This window comes from Podarcis raffonei, chromosome 9 (genome assembly GCF_027172205.1).
Source record: "Podarcis raffonei isolate rPodRaf1 chromosome 9, rPodRaf1.pri, whole genome shotgun sequence".
Taxonomy (NCBI): domain Eukaryota; kingdom Metazoa; phylum Chordata; class Lepidosauria; order Squamata; family Lacertidae; genus Podarcis; species Podarcis raffonei.
This window is the reverse complement of record NC_070610.1, coordinates 80,866,970-80,888,404: the sequence shown is the minus strand read 5'-3', so window position 1 is coordinate 80,888,404 and position 21,435 is coordinate 80,866,970. Positions and strand designations below refer to the sequence as shown.

General features: G+C 57.0%; 1 protein-coding gene across 1 annotated transcript; it reads right to left on the bottom strand.

Moving 5' to 3' along the window:
- Positions 1-1,200: 1,200 nt before the first annotated feature.
- Positions 1,201-17,945, bottom strand: SEMA4F (ssemaphorin 4F). The gene is made up of 14 exons (XM_053402296.1): positions 17,776-17,945; positions 7,229-7,380; positions 6,831-6,890; positions 6,531-6,629; positions 6,185-6,278; positions 5,696-5,815; positions 5,434-5,576; positions 4,996-5,171; positions 4,128-4,269; positions 3,798-4,020; positions 3,595-3,707; positions 2,965-3,122; positions 2,435-2,499; positions 1,201-2,158 (listed from the first exon to the last, which is right to left on the bottom strand). Exons 1-14 carry the CDS (start codon positions 17,915-17,917, stop codon positions 1,533-1,535), a joined length of 2,313 nt encoding a protein of 770 aa, XP_053258271.1. The 5' UTR covers positions 17,918-17,945; the 3' UTR covers positions 1,201-1,532.
- Positions 17,946-21,435: the final 3,490 nt, after the last annotated feature.

Below are 21,435 nucleotides of genomic sequence, written 5' to 3'. Positions count from 1 at the left end.
TCTGCCTGAGGTGGTGCGGTCCTCTGGCAGGGCTTCTCCAGACTGGCCTACATGACCCTTGGGGGTCCCCTTCCGACTGTCCCACTTTATGTGGAACCTGTGCAGAGGAGGGCAACCAAGATGATCAAGGCTCTGGAAACTAAGCCTTACAAGGAGTGCTTGAAGGAGCTGGGTATGTTTAGGGGGTGGGACTAGATGATCCTTTGGATCCCTTCCAATTATGCCAACCAGGTAGCTCTGGTGAATTTCAAACAATTGGGCACAAATGCACTTCAGAGCAGGTGAAGAAACATGCCTTGGAGACAGACACAAATGCTCTCTGAAAGGCTGCAGAGCAGACAGTTAAGGGGGTGCTGTGGCAGGGCCAGGCAGGAGGGTTCACAGCCTAGGCTCCCCGCTGCAACTTGGCTTGTTTGGGATTGTGGCCAGGCCAGCAGGGGGAGGGGTACTTCTAGCACAGCCCACCCCCACCCCCACTGGCCAGGCCACCCCTCCTCCTGCTAGTTGGAACTAAAAACATAAGCAGGGCCTGCTGGGTCAGACCACTGGCCCACCTGGAGCAGCTTCTTGTTCTCACAGCTGCCAAGCAACAGCCTGTGGGAAACCAGCAAGCAGGATTCGAGCACAAGAGAGACTGGGCTCCTAAGTTTCATCCCTTTTAATAAGTCACAAAACCAAGAAATTAAAACAACGAAAATACAACAGTAGGAGAGCACAACACCCGTTTCACAGAAAGATGGTCCCTGGTACAGCTTCTTAGGAAGCAAAAACCCTGTGGGACATCAAAAGGGGGGGAAGGCAGAGATCCAGGATATGAGATCAAAGGGGGTACACATTTGGCCACATTCAAAAGGGGGGGACCACAGTCTGTGTCCCTCCGAGACTGAGCAGGAGGGAGGTATTCCAAAAGGTCCTTTGCTCCCACACGGAGCATCCTTCACATTTATCAGTCCGAATCTGCTAGGAAGGGGGGGGCAGTCTGCCAACCTTCTTCTGTCCAAAGAGCAGCTGCAGGGATTGAAATGGAGGTGGGTGGTGAGGGGAACAGGTCACCCCCCAGTAAACATTCCAGGTGCTGCCGCTGCAGCTGGCAAGGGGGCTCCATGTGCCAAGGCACCGCCCCTCACTGGGCACTTTGTCACGTCCTTCACAGCAGGTCCCAGGGCCAGGCGCTCACGGCCCCCTCGGGCAACATGGCTGAGCCTCTGCAGAGAGGGCGGCAGGCAGGCAAACCAAACTTTCCAGTACGCATCACACAGGCACAGTCGGGGGCTTCTCCAGGCCCTGGAAACCAGCCCTGCGGCCTCTCTCACAGCCCCCTGCTTCTCCCTGGCCACCAGAAAGCCAGGGGGACCTCTGGTCTCCCAACATAGGAAGGAGTTGCTGAGCCTGGCCTTCTGCCAGGAGCAGCAGCAGCCCAGCTGGCCCCCAAACAAACTTGCCCTGGCCCCAGAGAGATCTCAGCAGCCTGGCTGCAGTGGGGCAGCCACTTCCAGAGAGCCATCCGGCAAGAGTGAGCTGGACGCCCCCTTCTAGATGGAGGTTTCGTCACACTTGGCCAGGGGGACCCCTGCCAGGTAGATGCGGGCCTGCTCCGTGTCCAGCTCGTTGATGTAGAGGTGGGGGTAGCCGTTGAGGCTGCCGTTCTTCTTGCTGTTGGCCAGCGGGTGGCGCTCATCCTCGGGGGAGCTGGGCGTCTGGGGCTCGTGGCTGCAGCTGGTGGTGGTCGACTGCATCAGGTCCAGCCCGTTCCGCTCACGGCAGATCAGCTCCCGCTGGAGGCGCTCCCTCCGCCGCCGCTCGTGCACGAGGAGGCAGCCGCTGCTCACCAGGACACCCAGCACAAAGCAGAGCACCCCCACCAGGACGCTGTAGCTGCGCTCCTCTGAGCGAGGGGCACTGCTGGCCCCCCGCCCGCCAAGCACCAGGCTGTAGGCAGCCACCACCCCGCCCACCCCTCGCTCTGTGCAGCGGCAGGTGTACTTGCCCAGCGTGGCTTCGGCAGCCGTGAACTCCAGCCCATCCCTGCGCAGGACGTAGGCGGAGGTGTCTTGCGAAGGCCTCTGCCACTCGCAGCTGGACCAGGCAGACTGTGGGGCGCAAGGCAGGACCACGCGGGCAGACAGGGGGGCCAGGATTTCGACCACCGGGGCAGCCTCTGTCGGGGAAAAGGAAGGCAAGGGAGTCAGAGGGCAGCAGGAACTGGGGAGGGGGTGGAAGCACCAGGACAGCCCATGAGCAGAGGCTGAGGTGCCCATCCCCCCAAATCTTCATACTGTGGCAGCTGATGCCCAGGCGGCACCCCACCGAAACCTCCTTCCCCGCTTCACAATTCCCCCTCTAGCCCCCCACAGGTCATCTCTCCCGCCCCACAGCTGACTGTCAGAGGGAGCTCCCTGGGCACTTCCTCTCTGCAGGAGAAGGTCGGACGCACCTGCAAGGCCTTCCTCTGTGGGGCAGAGCGCCAGCACCTTGGTTGCCGTCATATCCTGGACCAGGCTGAGGAGAGGGAAAGGGGGCAGTTGCTGAGCAAAGCAGCTGGGCAAAGAGGCAGCCTTCCGAGAGGCCCAGCACCCAACGAGCCTCCTGCTTTGAGAGAAGGCTCTGCTTGCTGCCCGCTGGCCGTGCACACTGATGTCCCTTTAAAATGTGGTTTGGGGGGGCTATTGGGTTGGTTTTATTTTTATTAGGTATTTTGTGGTTTTATATCTTGATTTTATTTTATGAATCACGCTGAGACACCCCGATATAGGGCAGTATATAAGTTCAATAAATAATAGTAATAATGTCCGTGGTGACCTCCCCAACCCCGACACTGGCTGGCAGCAGAGTCTATCGCTCCCGGCTCCCCAACGCCAAGCAGAGGTGCTTCTGAAGCTGCACCTAGGAAGGCCTGCCGGCTGCATTGGGGTCCTGGCAGCTCTGCTTTTGCAGCTGGGCCCCCAAGCCCCCACCCTCACTCACCCAGCCTGCCCGTGGTGGTCCATGCAGGCCCCCTGCTCCCTGCTCCAAGCACAGGCTGGGTCTCTGGCCAGGACACACTGCTGGCATGTCCTGTACGTGGCACAGGTGGAGGTGCTGATCTGGGTCACTTCGCTGTCAGAAGCCACAAAGAGCCAGTTCTGCAGAGGAAGCAAGAAGAGAGAGTTGCTCATTGGGAGATTGGGGGGGGGGGGTCCCAAGGAGGGAGTCTGCAAAGATGCATGTGAGGGAAAGGTCCCTCAGGTGCGCAGCATCTCCCACATGGGGGCAGCTGTGGCCATTGGGGGGCAAATGTGGAGCAGCCACCCAAGTGCTGCACTGGCCATTCTGCAGAGACAGAGAAGCAGAGTTGGGAGGATCAGGAACTGTTCCCTTTCCAAGAAGGAAGGAGGGGCAGTTTCCCTGTTCACTCAACAGGACAGCTTCCCACTGTCTGGCAGGGGCCACAAAGGGCTGGACCCTGAAGAGGAGCCAGACTCCCCCCTTCCTCCAAAAGGAGGGCAAGGAAGGCCAAGTCCAGCCCTTTTGGATGGGGGTCCCAGGGCCAGAGAGAGAAGATCCCATTGGCCCTTGTCCCCCTTCTGGGCCAGGCCAGACCCACAGGTCACTCACCTGGTGGAGCTGCAGGTTGCGGATGGGCTGAGGCTCAGCAAACAGCTCCAGGTCCTCTATCACCCGGGAGGTTTCTTGGCTGGTCCTGACCACCTTGTGCAGGTGTCCGTCCTCTGGGGGAGAAGAGGGCAGTTCAGCCTGGCCCCCTCCGATAACTGCCTCCCCACTTGGAATGCCTACCTGCTGCCCAGCCACCTCCTTACCTGTTCCCAGGTACAGGACATCATACTCTTGCCCAGAGAGCGCCCTGACCCGGTGGGCAGCCAGCCGGCAGTACTGGGTGTTCGGCTGGACCAGCAGCGGAGAGCCCTGCTGCGGGTGGACAGGCTCGTCCATGAGAGGATGGTCACGAACAAAGGTCAGGACTCGGTCTGGGAGGGCCAGCGTGGACCCGATCCCCTCCAGCTTCAGGCTCTTGGTGACACACTGAGGGGAAGAGAGGATGGGGGGCTCAGGATCAGGGGGCTTTGCTCAAGCCCAGGGGACCCAGGCCACCCAGCACCCAATGCCGCACCCCCGTGGGCCTCACTCACTGCCCCCGGCCGTGGGTCAGGAACATCGTCCTGCATGACACTTGTCCACTTGTCGCAGTCGCGCCGGAACTCCTTGAAGCGTCCAGCCATGGCCCTCTGGATATCCTGCAGGCTGTAGGCGCAAATGGCACTCCCCTCCTTCCTGAAAGGCACCAGCAAGGCAGCCTCACTCAGGGGGGCGGGGGAGTGGAGCCCTGCTCTGCCAGCTGAGACAGCACCCCCCAGCAAAGCAGCCTCCCCCTGCCAGGCCAGCCATTCTGCCACTGGGCTTCCCCTTTCACCTCCATCTCGGCCCCCAATGAAACTGGCTGGGAGGGAATCCAGGAAAGTCGAGAGCAAAGCCCTCCATTATGCAACCCAGAAAGGATTCGTGGAGACTGACCCCAACCACCAAGCAGGGATGGCTTGGAAAGGAGCAAGGAAAGAAGCTGGTTGCCACAGCAGGTGAGTGGAGCCCCCATTTCCAAGGGCAGTCTACCTCTGAAACCTCTCTGCTAAGCAACAAGCACAGGAAAGAGGCAGCTGGCATTCAGGTCCAGCTTTGGGGCTTCCCCTCTGGTCTGATCCAGCAGCCAAGCCTTGCCAAGGCGTCCTGCCACTCCTTCCGCCTTCCAGAAACAGACCAAGCCAAGTCCTGCTCCTCCCTCTTCAGCGCTGGCTGCCTCTGCCAAGGCTGGCTGGCACTGTGCCCAGGGTGGCAGGCAGGACAAGGTGTCCCAGCAAGAGAGAAGCAAGAGCCCATGTTGATGTTGCCGCCGCACCCACATCTGGGCAGAGAAAAGCCTGCCTGGTGGAGCAGCCCAGAGGGAGGCACCTTCCCTCCTACCCGCCCCAAAGGTGGCCTTGCCATGGGTTTTGCCTCCCTCACCTGTGGGCTGCAAAGACCCCATAGAAAATGGTGGCGTTCCAGTTGTCTGACGACAAAGTGACCACGTCCTTCAGGATGCCAAAGACGGTGCCGCTCTGAGGGTCTGAGCAGACCAGCTGCGTCTTGAGGAAGGTTGTCCACCTCTTCTGCAGCGTCTTCTGGCCACCCAAGTCTCCCTGCAGACAAGTGGGCAGAGATGGAGGGGGCAATGCAGGCACAGCAAGGAGCCCCCACCCCAGCAGACATTTTGGGTTGGGGGAGATGGTGTGGGGGCACTGAGCCAAGGTGGTTGGGGCAAAGAGTGGAAGGCCAGCTGAAGCAGGAAGTGGGTCACAGCCCCATAAGGAAGAAGGACATGGGGCTTCCAGGGAAGAGGGAGAACCAGCTGGGCACCAGGCCTCAGCCCCAGAGCCCCCCGCCCCCCATCAGGGCACTGACCTTGCAGACTCTGGCCACGCGCGCAACCTTGACTTTCTCGTAGAAGTCGTACTCGCGCGCAGTCTCCGTGAAGAAGAAGTAGATCTTGTCATCTTCGCCGTTCTCACTCTCCCGCACAAAAGCCGAGGCCACAAATTCGGGATCTGGGCAGCGGAAGAAACAAGCAAAGCTCCATGCAAGGACTTCTCCAGCCCCCCGCCAGGCCCTGATCCCAATACACCACCCTGCCCAACCACATCAGCCGCTGCCTTCGCCAGCTCACCATTCAGCCAGGCCACGGAGTTTTCTGTTCGGATGAACTCTGTAGGGTTCCCTGTGGCTCTGGAGATGATGGGCTCCGTGGCCAGGAAGTTGTTGACTGTGGCTGCATACAGGACGCCATCTAGGGGGCAAAGAGGCATAGCAGGAAAGGGCAGGACATGGGGGGCGGGAAGGGCCACCTCAAGGCTTCATAGATGGGGGTGCAAGTGGCCGCACCCCAGCAGAGCGGCCAGGCTGAAGACGAAAGGGGAGGAGCCAAGAGGGACAAAGGCCAGGGCAGCTACATCCATGGCAAGGAGGAGCCAGAAGGGCAACTGGACGAGGGCAGGGAAGGATCCGGCCCCCACCCCACAACAGAAGCAGGAACAAGGGGCTTGGCACTCCCCAGCCACGCACGGAGGCACCTGAGGTGGCCCCTGGCTTGTGGGTGCTGCACTTTTCTGCCAGACCCTCACAAGCCCCCCCCCTTGATGCGCCCCTCCCCCCATACCTGCCATGATGGCTGCAGACGGCTGCAGGGGCTCAAAGGGGCACCTCCCCCGCCCGCTCTCCTGCCGCTCCACAGTGCGGAAGTCGCTCACTTTCTGCAAGAGAGGAAGGACCCCCCCAGCCATGTCTGCACGTGAACGGCATGGAAGGGGGGGTGGGCCCCTACCCTCTGAAACCCTCCAGCAGGTGCCAAGGGGTTTTGCGGAGTTGCCCCTCCCCAAGGCTGAAAGACATCTGTCCCAGTCATGGTGGAAGCAATACAGCCCCCCCCCCCAAGTTGAAGGGTAGCGCTTGCAAGACACACACACACACACGCACACACACGGCTGAGCCAGGCAGCCACTCACAATGTAGCCACATTGGGGGCTGAAGGAGAAGGTCCCACAGACGAAGAGGTGCGTCTGGTTGGCAAACTCCAGGATGCGAATGAAGTTGTGGCATTCGGCCTGGGAGGCGAGAGGGAAGCAGCCGTCAGCCGGGTGCGAGAGGGAGAGGCCAGGAACCCCCCACCTTCCTGGCCTTGGGGGGAGCCTTTTGCTCTGTGGGGCTCCAGGATATGGGCAGCTCCACAGCAACACTGAGAGCCCTCGGGAAGATGAGGAGGAAGAGGCCAAAGCCCCCCCCCACAAGCCCCCAGCAGCACTTACCTCTTTTTTCCCTTTCAAGGTGCAAGAGATCTGGAGATTCTCAGGCACATTCCAGGCTACCTGGAAGACAGGGAAGAAAAGCCCCAAGGCTTGCCAGTGGCCATCTTCCCCTCCCCCACCAGGGGAGTGGGGCACAGAGGACCCTTCCTGCTCCATGCAGCGGGGCTGCGATCCCCACCCAAGCAAGGGAGAGGCAGGCAGGGCCACCATCTGACGCTCCTGGCCCAGCAGAGGCACCTTGGCCAGGATGGCAGAAACACCTCCCCCCCAAAAAAAACCCACCGCCTTGCCCTGCCCCAATTGCTCCCTGCCCAAGCGACAGAGGTAAAAGGAGGGCAGGGGCCACAGGGCTCAGGCCCCCCAACCATCCCTGGGGACTCGGCTGCCACCCAGCTCACCTTCTTGGCCCCCTGACTGATGGTGCCCACAGGCAGGGCGAGGAGGGTGTCCTTGGCTCCCACGTAGAGCGTGTGGGATCGGGGATCCACCCGGAAGGTGCTGTAGTTGGAAATGGCCTCGTGAGAGAATCGCTGCACCAGACCCTCCACCTCTGCAAAGAGAGCACCCGCGGGTGACTGGCCGGCACACAGCACCCAAGGCGTATGCCAGGCATGGGGGCAGCAATTCAAAGGTGGGCCCCCGGCCAGTGCCAGGAGGGGCCAGCTCTGCCCCCCTCCCCACAGTGCACTGAAAGACACAGCATAGGAGAAGGGGTCGGGGGGGCAGGAGTGCCTCCTTTAGCCCTGGGGAGGCATCGCCCCAGAGCCGCCATCCCCACAGGGCTTGTGTGCAGCCCTGGGCAGAGAGGGGACTGGGCACGTCCAGACAGGAAGGCCACCCTCCCTCCCATGCTACTGGGTGTTACTGGGTTATTGTTCTTATTTTGACTTTATATATTGTGATATTTTCTATGAACTGCCCAGAGACATCCAGCTATAGGGAGGTATAAAAATTCAGTAAAAATAAAATAAAATAAATGGTGTCAGCAAGCATCACCTCCAGCCTTCGCCCTCCAAGGAGTGGAGCCACAGCCTGTGCCAGCTGCACCCACCCAATGCCAGCCATGCCTGGGTGCCACCTGCCCTATGTCCAGAGCTGCCCGGGCACAGAGGCAGTCGCCACGCTCAGCGCCCAGTCCTGGACCACTTGCAGGGTTGCCTGAGTAGCTCATCCGCAGCCTCTTAGGCTAAGGGAGGACCCAGCAGATGACAGTCCTCTGGCCACGCTGCTCTCACCCCGAGAAGGGCTGCAGGCTCCCCTCATCTCCTGCTGTGGGGCCTGGCTCTCAGCGACTGGCTGGATGTGGGGCACCACAAGTTCCTGCTTGCTGTGGGGTGGGGGTCCCTGGGGTGGGGAGCGAGAGAGGGGCCTCATGGGGAAGGGAAGGGCTTTTGCTGCAGAATCAGCCACTTTCAACAGGATGTGCTTTAATTGCTGCTTTCCTTTTTCGCATAGCAGCTGGTGGGGTCCCTATTTTGCTATAAAAGGCAAAGAGAAAGGCCCAACAAAGAGAAGGCTGTTGGGGGGCAGTTATCAGGACATTTCTCAGCCCCCCTCAAGGAGCAGGAAGAAAAGGGGCAGCGCTGCCAGCAGGAAGCTTCCAAGAAAGATTATTAGGCTGACCTTTGGCAGCCACCGACTTCTCAGCAAACATCCCAGGAAGGGCGTTGCAGGAAGGGCCAACAGAGACTGCCTGCCAGTCGCCTTCAGGGACTGCCACCCAGGTGGGCAGCTGGTGGCACTTGCAGAGGAGACCTGAACCTCCCAACCCTCAGCTTCACCAGATGTCCAGAACTCCCAGGGTTAAGAGAAAGAGAGGAAAACATTGTTCTGCCCATGTTCTCCCAGCCAGGCCTGGCTCTGTGCACCTCTTCCATGCCCCACTTCCCTTGCCTTTTCCCTAAACAAAAAAGTCCTTTCCTCACAGGAGAGTCAACCCCCACCCCGCCCCACAGCTCTGCAATATTTCTGAGGGGAGGCAACCAGACCTTCCTTCAGTTTCCTTGCACCCCAAAGGCCACTGCTCCCCTCCCTTCCCGTTTGTGTGCATGCAGAAGTGATGCAGGCAAGACCTGTCCCTCCCCATCTGACAAGGTCCAGTGCTGCTGCAGCCAGTGAACTGGTGGGAATGGGGTGGCCTGCCCCCCACCCACCCCAGGCACTCCTTTCGTGGGCCCACTCCAGAGGATCTAAGGTAAAGGACCCCTGGATGGTTAAGTCCAGTCAAAGGCGACTCTGGGGTTGCAGCGCTCATCTCGCTTTCAGGCCAAGGGAGCCGGCGTTTGTCCACAGACAGCTTTCCGGGTCATGTGGCCAGCAGGACTAAGCCGCTTCCGGCACAACGGGACCCGTGACAGAAACCAGAGTGCACAGAAATGCCGTTTACCTTCCTGCTGCAACTATACCGATTTATCTACCTGCACTGGTACGCTTTCAAACTGCTTCCTTGTCAGCGCATGGAGGCTCAAGGCTGAGGGCGGGTGGGGCAGCCTGTGAGGGGGCTGGCGTCTCAGGGCCTGGCCTGGCAGGCATTGTCTGAGCACAAGCACGCAGAGAGCCACAAACAATCACATCTTTTGAGAGCAGAAATCTGAAGGAGCAGCCAGAGGCCAGAGCAGCACTGCAGAAAGGCTTCTGCACTAACCGCCTTGCTGAGAGTGGGGGAAGAGAGGCAGGGGCAGCTGCCGCCATCGTCCCCAGCCAGGCCAGATGCTCCGCGGTGACAGCAGGCCATGGCCAGAGTGGCATGCAAGGTGGCCAGGCACAGCCAAGTCCCCCATGGCTGGGTTGGCAGGGAGCGGCGGTGGCTCTGTAGCCAGGCTAGGGCTCAGACAGCAAAGCCTTGGGCTGGGCCCACATTCTTCTGGCTCAGGGCTCAATGCCCCAGCCCAGGGCCCACATAATCCCACGTGGCCATCCAAGGCAGGAAACCATCTTTCCACACCTTGTTTTGAGCCCACCCCACAGCACAAGCCATGGGCCTCCCAGGGCCAGGGCCTCCCTGCCTCGCCATGCTGCCCCACGGAAGGAGGGCCCCTCTCCCAACCTGCCCCCACCTCCATCCGGGCTCCGCACGCCACGTCTGCCACCAGAATCTACCATGTGAGTTAAATAGCCTTTTTTCAGAAGCCATCGAAGTTGCCGAGAACTACAACAGCCCCCCCCCCCCATCTAGTCCAGCATCCTGTTCTCCTAGATGCCTCTGGAAAACCACAAGCAGGATGTGAGAACGAGAGACTTCTCTCCTCCCATGGTTTCCAGAAACTGGCCTTCAGAGACATTACTGCCTCTGCCTCCTTCCTCTTATCTATCTGAATCTTCCAACATTCAGTTTCGTTGGATTCTGTCCCTGGTAGCTGAGGAGGAACAGAGTCACCAGGGCTAGGAGCCTCCGAGGGCCCTCTCCTCCGCCATGAATTTGTCTAATCCTCTTTTAAAGCCATTCAAGCTGGTAGCCATCACTGCCTCCAGCCGCCCTTTACAAAAGGCCTGAGATGGTGAAGTCCAGCCATTGCTGGAGTTTGAAGTCAATAGAAACAGATGGAGAAAACTAACAAAAGGAATTTCAACAGAGATTAAATGTAAAATTCTGCACTTAAGCAGGGAAGAATAAGCTGATGGACAAAAAACAGGCTGGGTGTCATCTGGCTGATAGAATCAGAGAATTGGGAGAAACCTTAAAGGTCATCCAGTCATATAGAAGGGAACTCAGGGTTTCGGAGGAGACCACAAGTTACAGAATGAGTCAGCTGCAGGATCCGGCAGCCCAAAGGCCTGACGCAGACCTGTCCTAATGGACCCACTCGCTTTCGCTTAGCCTTGCCATCTCACCTAAAGGGCCGTGTCTAGGGCTGGACAAATGGGAAAGTGTCCAGAGGACGGCCGCAAGGATGGGGGGCTGAAGACAAAATCCTGTCGGTGGGAAGCTATGAGAGATGCTCCGCCCAAAGAAGGGGCGACACAACAGCCACATGTGGGCATTGGAAGCGCTGCCACTTTGCCGGATGATGGAGCAGATCTGCTTTCTGCTGCTGAGGGTTCAAATGACAAGGGAGAGAGTTTGGATTGAGACCCAACACTAGGAAGGGTGAGCCACTTGCAAAGGAGCAGATTCTGCCTGGGAGCCACGAAGGGTGGAGGATTTAGAGCAGAGACTGGAGAGCCACCCATCCGGGATGTGGACTCTCCCCCATCCCACCTCTGGAGGTTTTCAACCAGTGAGGGGGGGGGGCATCTGCAAGGACTGCTGTAGCTGCAAGGATCCTGCTCTGCTCTCTGCGCACATCTGTCATCACGGCCCTTAAAGCGGCAGCAACACAAGCGGGGCAAATGGAGGCAGTGGCATTTGCCTGAGTCAGACCCCATTGTCCATCAAGCTCAGCACTGCCCACACTGACTGGCAGCAATTGGGGCTTGAACCTGGAGGCTTCCACACAGAAAGCAGGTTCTGAGCCAAGGCCCTTTGCAGGGGGGTCTGCCTCGCAGCAAAGGGGCCCCCTCCCCACTGCAACCATATCATGGGGGGGGGGGGTTCTGCTACTGATCCCCAGGTTGAGCCAGTGAGAGATCAGGGCCAGGCAAGGCAGGCAGGTGAATGAAGAAGTGGAAAGAAGAATCAGTAGATATTGGGGGCTTCACAATGAGGGAAGGAGGGTCCCTCAAAAGGTGTTCTGCTCTGCTTGGGGGCCACCCCCCCCCACAACAGAAGCAGAACCAAGGGGCCTGGCACCCCCAGCCAGTCTCAGAAGCACCTGAGGAGAGCTCCAGAGCTGGAAGGACCCAGAGCATGTGGGGCTCCCCTCTCCTTGGGTCCCCCCCACCCTGCCCCTTTCCCACAACACCCACACCTGCTTCTCAAAGCTCTTCAGCTCCAGGAAGGGCCATCTGAACAGCATGGGGGTTGCATTGGGGGGGGCTGAAGACTCACTGGAGACAAAGGGAGTTGCCCCCGCCCAGGAAGGAATCAGTGTCAAGTCTGCCATTTCAGTAGCCTTCAAGTAACCACTGAGCCCCCCCCCAGCACCCCCCCCCAGCACGAGCCTGTGTGGGAAGCACCAGAGTGTGGGAACTTGATCTCTGTGGGTGATGGCAGTTCCCGGCAGCAGATAAGGCGGCCGCTGGCTTTGCTCGGAGAAATCCCTGCCGCTAATTAAAGAGGAACCTCCGCGGCTGCAAGCAGTCAGGTGCCGCACAATGGGCAAAGCAGGGCTGGGGGCTCTGGCGGTCCCAGAGAGGCAGCCCCACAGCCCCAGGGGGGCCGGTTCACAGCACAGGGCCCTTCCCCACTCCAGGGCTGCCCTGCTGATGCCAGAGGGAGAGATCCTGCGTCTGCTCGACACAGGCAGGCCAATGGAGGGCATGCAGCCCTAGAGAGGAAGCAGGCCCCATTCCATTTTACAGAGTAGGCCAGGCAGCTGGAAGGAGTGGGGCCAAGGGAAGCAGCTGCCCCCCAGCCCTCAAGACCACCCTCTGACCAAGGGAAAGGGGGCCCAGGGGCTCATACATGCCACCCCCTGTGCCAGGCACTCCCCAGTGCCAAGAGGGACTCCCCACCCACAGCCCCACCCATCTGCCGGTGGCTTGTTCCCGACACCTGGGCGGCCCCGTGAACATGCCAGAGAACCAGCCTCCCCCTGGGGCCTCTTGCCGGCTGGGCTCCTCCCTTCTCGGGGATTGGCAGCCGCCACTTAAACTAGCCCCGGGCCACAGTCAGATGCACAGGCCACATCATTCCGCCTAGGCAAGAACGTCCCTGCCCCCCTGGCCAAGGAGCATCACCCGCCTGGCCACTGCAAAGGAAGGCGGAGGATCTGCCCCCGTCTGCAGGCCTGGGGAGCTACACAGGAGGGCACACCCCGAAGCCATGGGAAAGCAGCACCCAGAGACCCTGTAGCCCAGGACAAGACCATCGGCGGCTGCCAGGAGGGTCAGTTGAGACATCTGCCTGGGCCCTGCAGGGTTGCTGCTGCCTGCCCGTGCTGAGCTACAGGGGCCCCAATGGCTAAGACTTGGCTTAAGGCAGCATTCCTACACTGAAAGGTTTTGCCTCCCTGCTAAAATCTATTGATGTACAGAATTCAGTCCATTTTGGCTCCTTATTCTGCAGGTATTTGCGGTTCCCTGTGCAGCACTGTTCAGTGGCTTGCCTAAACCCACAGCCCTGGAAACCTGGCACAGGCCCCCAGCCATCACAAGACACACTGCCAGGCAGTGACCAGGAGAAGAGCCCTTGCTACAGTGACTCCTGCCCAGACAAGGGGTCCCCTCCTTGCAGAGGCTCCTGCTGCCCCACCTCTCCTCAGCACCCCAGAGGGGGAGGAGGAACCCTGGAGGTGGTCAGATCAGGCGGGGTAAGGGAGCCATCCTGCCCCAGCCCAGGCCCCTTTCGGAGCAGCCCCAGGGGAGAGCCCAGCTGGGCACCCCAGAGATCCCAGCCTCCGCCCTCCTGCAGCAGAATCCCGGCACTCAGCCCTGCCCTTTCCCGGCAAGCAGCTGAGCACCCAGCTGGATGTGGCCCCACATTCCACGGGGGCTGAGCTGCAGGGCAGCCCCTGCACAGCCCCCAGACAAACACCCCAGTGTGCTCCAGGGGCAGGAGGCCAAGGCTAAGGGCCTCAGGCACAACACAGAGACAAGGCAGGCCGTGTGTGACCAGAGGCCGGGGGGGGGGGCAGGCCAGGCTCCCCAGTCGGGTGGGAAGCGGCTGAGTCCTTCCCTGAAGAGAAGCAAGGCCTCACCCCTGCCAGGCATGCAGCCTATCCCCAACTGCCCACAAAGCCCGGCCAGGCTTGTTCCCTTTCGGAGGACCCTGGGCACCTCGGCTCAGCTCTCCCACCAGACCTGGCTTCGGGAGGAGGGCAGCCCTGATCCAGGCAAGCCCTTGCCAAGGGAGCAGGCCCTCAGGCTGCTTGGCCAGGGAGTCAAGCGTAGGGCCTGCACAGTGGGGGCCCTAAAGACATTTAGTCCTGGGGACCCAAATGCCCAGGGTGATCTTGAGATGGAGAATGAACTCGGAGAGGCCTCCCAAGGAGGAAGTGCTGCAGCCATGGGCAATTTCAATTAGACCAGCACTGTCTGCAGAATAGCTGGCCAAGGAACCAGCCAGAGACAGGGCAATCTTGGGCTTAATCCAAAGTGGTTCCCAGCACTTGGTGTGAAATGTTAGGTGTTGTTGAATGGCCTGAGAACAGTGACCCAAGTGCTCTCCCATTCAAGATAAGCGTCAACAACAGTCAGTTTGACTTCAAAAGAAGCAACTTTCCCCAAATGAGGGGGCTGTTAAAAAGGCCCTGTAAAAAGGGCCATTCGCTCTGGAATGCCTGGGGGTGTTTCAAAGCCACAATAATGAAAGCTAATATCTCCATATATCCGCAGATCAAGGAAGGCCAAGAGGATGCCAGCATGGTGAATGAGCAGAGTCAGAGCAGCTTCCCTGAGAAATGAGGCAAAAAGGGAACACACACTTTGGCCCAAACCTCTGGCCCACCCGAGAGTTCTCAAAGAGCAAAAATGTGAAATGGCGGATCAGCAAACAAAAAAATGTCCCTTGTCCCTCAGATCAGCCTCCATATCTGAGGACTGGAGCATGACCAACACAGACCAGTTTTTAAAAAGAGATCCAGGAGGATCCTGGAAATTACAAACCGCTTAACCGCTTAGCTTAAGTGGTGGAACATATTGTCAGAGACACAATGACCAAGCAGATAGCAGAGCAGGCAGGACTGAAGCAGGGCAGACTGTGCGGGGAAGCTCCTGCCTCCCAGGCTGTTCTTGGGGTTCTCTGAAGAGTATCTGCAAGCCATCGACTGAACTGATCCAACAGACACCACACTTCAGATGTCAACTACCTGCCAAAGACTCCAGAGGAATAAGAGGAGAGGCCCCGGGGAGCCCAGGAATTGCTTAATAAGCAGGAAGCAGAGCGTGGGAATAAATTCTGCAAAAGGAGGGATGTAGAAAGTGGAGTCTCCCAAAGGTCCATATTGGGACCAGCGCTTTTGAACATATTCATTGGGGATCCAGGCAGGGGGTCGGGTGTGGGGCAAGTAAAGGGAAGAACTGGGAGCCTTAAAATGTGCTCCCTGTTGTTGGGGGAGGGGGCTTGCATTAGGCACTGCCATGGGAATGGGTCCTCCCTGGAGTCCCCAACTGGAGCTCTCCAGTCTAGCAGGGCTTGAAGCAAGGGCTCAGCAGCTAGGCTAGGAAGTCTCCCTCTGCTGTGGGAGGAAGCTGGGAATCGCCCTCAAGTCCTGCACGGGAACCTCCACCCACCGGCTGGCCAGCCAAGCCCCCAGTGGTCTGATTCAGCAGCAGTCAGGTTCTCCTGGTGGTCTTATAAACCAAGCCAGAAGCAAGGGGGGGCATTGGCCCATCGCACCTGCCTTGCCCTCTGGCAGAACAAGGGAGAGGGATTCTCCTCTGCTCTGTTTGTTCCCTGAGATACCAGGAGGTTAATGCACATAGAGAAAAACAAGAACTGTACAAATGGGTAAAAGTTTAATAGTAAGGATTTGCTGAACTAACAAACTGAACTGGAATACAAAAAAGGGAGGTATGAGGAGGTCTGGGGAAATAAGCGTAAGGAAGATATGAAAATTAATGTGTTTTTAACTGTTTTTATTTTGTATGTTTCTTTTTATTTTTCATTTTTTTTGTTATACCTTAAAAACTTTAATAAATATCTTTTAAAAAAAGAGAGAGAAAAACAAGAACTGATCACATCAGCTGTGTTTGCTGCTTTATCTTATGTGAGTTGAAATAAGTAACAGTCCTGAGCATTGGTATAAAGCTTTAGAGTGCGCTAAGCACTTCCTGCACATCATCACACTTAGCCATCACTGGGGTAAAGCGGGAAAGTCATGATGATGCCTGAGGCTACTTAGTCACTTCAGGCCAGAAGTGAGATTTGAACAAGAGACTTCCTTCTCCTGGGCCCCCTGCATTGCACTAAAGTGGGGAGGAATGCAAAGTTTCTAGATGCGCCCCCTGCCCTGGCTCATGTCTGGAATGCAGTGAGTAGGACTGAGGGCCTCCAGGAGCATAACTAAAATGCAGGGCAACTCAAGCCTGCAGCAACGTCCTCAAGGAGGAAGCCAGGGCAGTTGCTGGGAAGGAACCAATTAGAGGACATAGCAGGACTTGCAAGGCGCAGAGGGAACCAAGCGTTCTTCATGGCAGCCCTGGGCAAACACAGCCAAAACAACCGGCGGCAGAATAAGGCCAAAGAGATGCAACACTTGCAGAACGCTTTGCTGCAGGATTTTATATGTTGCTGTGCATTTACAGCCTGCCCTTCACCATGCAGTCCAAGGGTGGATGACGGACAACACATTACAAGAAGCAAACTATGCAACACAGAAATGTTACAAGACCATAAACGAACTGAATCAAGAGGAGTCAGAAACAGCAACAACACTATGATGAGAGGAGGGATATTCTGATCTCATCCTCCACCCAAAAAGGCTCATTGTTACCTAACATGACATGAATACAGTAATAAAGGCAGGTGCTGTTGGGTGCCAGAAGGGGCATCCCACCATCTCAGGGGCCACCAGGAAGAAGAGCCCCCCCTCTCTCTCACACCCCCCCCCAGTGGAGCTGCCAGCAAGGCCTCCCTGCAGACCCCAACATCTAGGTGGGTCTGGACAGATGTCGCTGCTTCAGGTGTTTGGGGGCAAGTCAGTGAGGGCTCTGCATGCCAACAGAAGCCACAGAAGATTTGAAAATAGACACACACTTGTTACATTTGGAAAATCTTAATAAAAACATATTTAAAAAGCAATCAGAAGCCACAGAAGCACTTTGACTCAGGCCCTCAAGCACAGCGCCAACCAGTCCTGGTACAATATGTGTCTTCTGCATAGTCTTCAAGGGCAGCCCCACAAAGAGCACTTCAGCTGCCGTCTATTGAAGTGACCAGGTTGCAGGTGGCTGCAAGTGGCTGGTGCAAGAGCATCTCCCTTCCATAGCTGGTCCTGCACAGTATAGGATCAAGCCTGTCAATGCCTATTCCAGGAAGCAGGACCTGGGAGCAGCCCCTCCCTGCTTGGGATTCCCAGAGGCCTTTGGGGCCTGAGGCTGCCGGTTGCTGGCCATCCCCAGACAGAGCATGGCTGTCATGGCAGGGGCCACCCATAGTCTCACCCCCCATTAATTTGTCTTAATTCTCTTTTATAGCCCCCAAGGTGAGGATCATCACTACAGCTTGTGCCAGTGAAGTCGAGTTTGACCACATGCTGCTTGCTTGTAATTTGCTGTTTTCAATCCTACATTCTGACTCGTCAAGGTGCTGGATAACTGTAACCTTAAAATTCTGCAACCATTCTTGCCATTAAATCCACCCTCTTGTCCAAGGCGGCCTCCTCACCCTTTTCTGCTCGATTCATTTGCCTCTGTCCCGCTGCTTGTTGCGCATTGCTGTTCCAGCAAAGCCTGGACGCTCAACCCGCCCGTCCCACTCCTTCTATTTCGGGGGTCGGAGAGGCCGAGGGGTCGGGGCTCGGCCCCAGGGAGGCGCTTCCAACGCGACGAGGCCAACAAGATCTCGCAGGCTAGCGGCCCGCAGCACCCCAGTGCTCCGGCCCGCGAGGGACCCTTGCCCCTGGGGGAGTCTTGCTCCGGGGCTGGTCAGGCTAGCTTCGGAGCGGGCGCCACCTGCCCCGGGACCGCTGCAGCAAGTGCCGTTGCCGGGGGACCGGGCAGCCCCCCTCCGAGCCCCGGCCTCGCCCTTCCGCGCCCGCGCAGCAGGGGACGGAGACAATAGCCCAGGCGCGGGCATCCCCCCTCCCCTCCCCTCCCGGCGCGGCTGCGGCAAAGGCGCTCGGGCATCGCCGTGCCAGGCGGGCGGGGCGCCCCGAGACGCCGCTGCCCCCGGGAGCGCGCGCCGCGCCTGGGCGTGCCGGGCGGGCGGCGAGGGGGGCGCGGGCGGCAATCCCGGGGGTCTTACCCGGGAAGAGGCGCGCGATGCGGGGCCGCGCGGCGGGCGGCGCCCCCGAGGACCCCGGCGGCGGCGGCAGGAGCAGCAGGAGGTGGCACGCGAGGAGCAGGCGGCGGAGGGGCGCGGGCGGAGGGCGCCGCGCCAGCCCCATCGCGGGCACAGCCAGGCTCACCCAGCCGTCGGGGCGCGCGCGCGCTCTCGCTCGCTCCCGGTTCTGGCGGCGGCGTGTCGTCGTCCTTCTCCTTCTTCCTCGCTCGCCGCTCGCTGGGCTGCCGCGTGGCCCCGCCCACTCCCAGGTGGGGCGCTGACGTCACTCGGTCCGCACTCCCAGCCCCGCCCGCCCGCCGCGCAGGTAGCGTCGCCCGCCGCCGGATCAGGTGCGGCCGGGGGCGGGGCTTGGCGGGGCTGGCTCCGCCCAGGCAGAAGCGCGGCGCCCCAGGCCACGGCGGGCGGAGGGGGCTCCTGCCCCAGAGCAGGCACCTCGGCGCCCGAAGCAGGGGGAAGCCCAACCTGAGGTGGCAAAGCGCCTTAAGGAAGGAGCCCCAGCGGGGGGAGATGGGCCCGCCAGGCCAGCCCTGAGTCGGGGGGGGGGGCAGGGCCAGATCCTGCCCGTGCCAAGGCGAGGCTGCTCAGCACAGAGGCTGCTCTCGCTCCTGGTTGCAAGATGCTTCTGGACCAGCGTCTGGATCCGAAGTGGGCGGGAGTGATGATGGCGCATCTCCAGCTGGCGGGGGGGGGGTCTGAAGCGGCTCCCATGTTCTCCGGACGGGGAATGTAGGTCAGGTTGGTGAAAGGCCTCCGGATTAGAGGCTGCAGCTGCTGCTTCCTTGGAGGGCTGGAGCGGCAGATTGTGAAGGGGGGGGGGACTTCATTTGAGAGCTCCTTGAATGGCAGGAATAAGCTGCTCACTACCAAACCCCAGCCCCTCTCCCTGCTGCCTCAGTTCCTCATTCTACCTGAAGGAAGTTGGCCTGAGGCAAGGACAGCAGAAGGGGGAATTCGGCTGAGCGGGGGGGGGGGGGCTGACCCACTTCTGCCCCTGCTTCGCTTTCAGGCCCTGGTTCCCCTCGGAGCGGCTCCCTCTGGTTGGCTGCCCCAGCAAGCCCAATCACCCAGGTGCTTCCTTTACAGGTGTCCGCTCAGTGCAGCTGCTCTGCCTTGGCAGACGGAAGGAAGAGAAGCGTCACTTGGGGGGCATTTCCAGGCAGAAGCCGAGTGGGTCAGCCTGTGGGTTCAGGGAGAGGACAGAGCCAGGATGAGACAGGCAGGATGTTTGACACCTGGGGTGGACAGGTGTAGAACCCGCCTTATATCTGTGGGGGTTTTAAACTGCTTTTAACATGGCATTTTAATTGTCGTAAACCGCCCTGGAACTAATCATACCTATTGCTGTATAGCACCCCAATCTCAAGAGTGCCAGATCCCAGTGGTTCCTTTGGGAAGCCCCAATGATGGAGGGGTTCATTGCATCGGCACTCCGAGGGGGTTTTACTTCTTCCATGGGCACAGCCTTGGATCCAGACAGACACCAGACATTGTTCTCTGCTGCTTTGCATCTCAGTCACACAACTCCTAATTCCGACCTCTCTAAGCTCTCGCTTTATCTGTTTAGGGAAAGGCACCACTCATTTGCCGTCTCACACCAAGTCTTTTTGATCCTTTGTGTCTTAATGGCCCTTCAACCAGGCTATTTCCTGGACATGGGAAGCTTAGCCTAGCTTAATTAGCTCTTAAAATTTGCTGATTCCAGGGGATTAGAAATGTCTAGCACCCAACAAATACAAATGTATTTGTTGGATCCGGGAAGGGATAAAATTAAAAAATACAGATCAATTAGATTTGGAAGGTCATGACAATAGATTTGGCTAGCATCCATACTTATGGTACGAAAAGGCAAGAGTACATCAAAGTTTTCAAAAGCATATTATAAAAAAAAAATATTTAAAGTTTGGCAGAAGTATAAAGGAATACTAGAACAAAAAACACCATGGTAGCTTTCTCCACTAGAGGCAATATCGGGGGGGGGGGGTAAATATGGGCTACGTACAGAGAGTTGTTAATAGAATCAGAAAGTCAATTAAAATTGAAAGAATTTAACAAAGTTAGAGAGAATGTAACAGATTGGTTACAATATTTACAGTTAAATGAAATATTTAAGAATCATAAAAAGATAGGATTTCAATTTTTCAGAGATAAATAATAGAAAATGAAATAAAGTTAATATCAAAAATGTACAATCTGTTGCTAGAATGGGAAACAAAAGATGAAGAGGTTAAATCAGTTATGATTAATTGGGCACAAGATGTGGAACACAATATTCAGATGGAGGAATGGGAAAAATTATGGAAGAATTAGTTTAAATTTACAGCATGTGTGGCGATTAAAGAAAATTATATGAAATTGATGTATAGATGGTACTTAACTAGCAAAAATGTATAAAACTAAGGAAAGCAAGTGTTGGAAATGTAAAATAACAGAAGGGACTTTTTTCCACATGTGGTGGGATTGTAAAATTATAAAGAAATATTGGGAAATGATTTATAATGAACTGAAGAAGATGTTTAAAATAAACTTTGTTTAAAAAAAAATCCAGAAGCTTTCCTACTAGGTATTACAGAAGTGGACTTACCAAAAGCACAACATTATTTATTTATGTATGCAACTACCGCCAATACTTTGGCCACCTCATGAGAAGAGAAGACTCCCTGGAAAAGACCCTGATGTTGGGAAAGATGGAGGGCACAAGGAGAAGGGGACGGCAGAGGACGAGATGGTTAGACAGTGTTCTCGAAGCTGCGAACATGAGTCTGACCAGACTGCGGGAGGCAGTAGAAGACAGAAGTGCCTGGCGTGCTCTGGTCCAGGGGGTCACGAAGAGTCAGACACGACTAAACGACTAAACAACAACCACCACACGGACATTACTAGCACAACTTTGGAAAGAAGATGGTGCCCTAACTAAAGAAGATTGGCAAGTTAAACGGCAAAACTGACAGTGAAACTAAGAAACAGAGATGACAATGAAATTAAGGAAGAATGGAAGATGTTTATTGCATATATACAGAAGCATTGTACACAGGTTAATACATTAGCAGGGTTTTAAAAGTACTTGTAATTTAAGAATGAATGAACAATAGTGATTTAAATAAATTATAAATTTAATAATGGACATGCAGTATATCGACAAATAATGGAACCAGGGAAGGGACTAGAGGGAAATCAATTTGTTTTGTTTTATTGTGGTGTTGTTGTTGTTGTTGTTGTTAGGAAAACCAATAAAATATTCTTTTTAAAAAGAAATGTCTAGCACTCAGCTTAATACACATGGGTCTAGTATCCAGTTTCAACACTCCAAGCATTGATTACATTCTAACACCTACTAGACCCAGGAATTTAGGGGAGTCTGGTACCCACAAACTCTTCATAATCTGGGGCCCAATGTGGGGGCGGTATCCAGGAACCCAGAGAAGAATCAAGTGCCAGTTGGCACTAGATCCAGGTTCCCTGCTTTGGCATTAAGTCTGACAACTTTTCAAAATCATTGGGGGCGGGGGAGGGGTTTAATTGCGTGTAAGAAATCTATTAAAAATCCTTTTGAAAGCAGCAGTGCTCTCCATGACTGGCCCTCAGTGACTTGGTGCCTTTTGGTATCCAGGGTAGGTTTTTTTT

Bases quoted from the DNA above. Each gene is read 5' to 3' on its own strand.
- SEMA4F (XM_053402296.1), bottom strand. From the start codon at position 17,917: ATGGGGCTGGCGCGGCGCCCTCCGCCCGCGCCCCTCCGCCGCCTGCTC. The intron at 5,577-5,695 runs GTGAGCTGGCGA...TCCGCTGCCCAG, and splicing joins CTCCGTGGCCTGGCTGAATG to ATCCCGAATTTGTGGCCTCG. The intron at 3,708-3,797 runs GTAAGGAGGTGG...CTTCTCCCCCAG, and splicing joins TGTCCTGTACCTGGGAACAG to AGGACGGACACCTGCACAAG.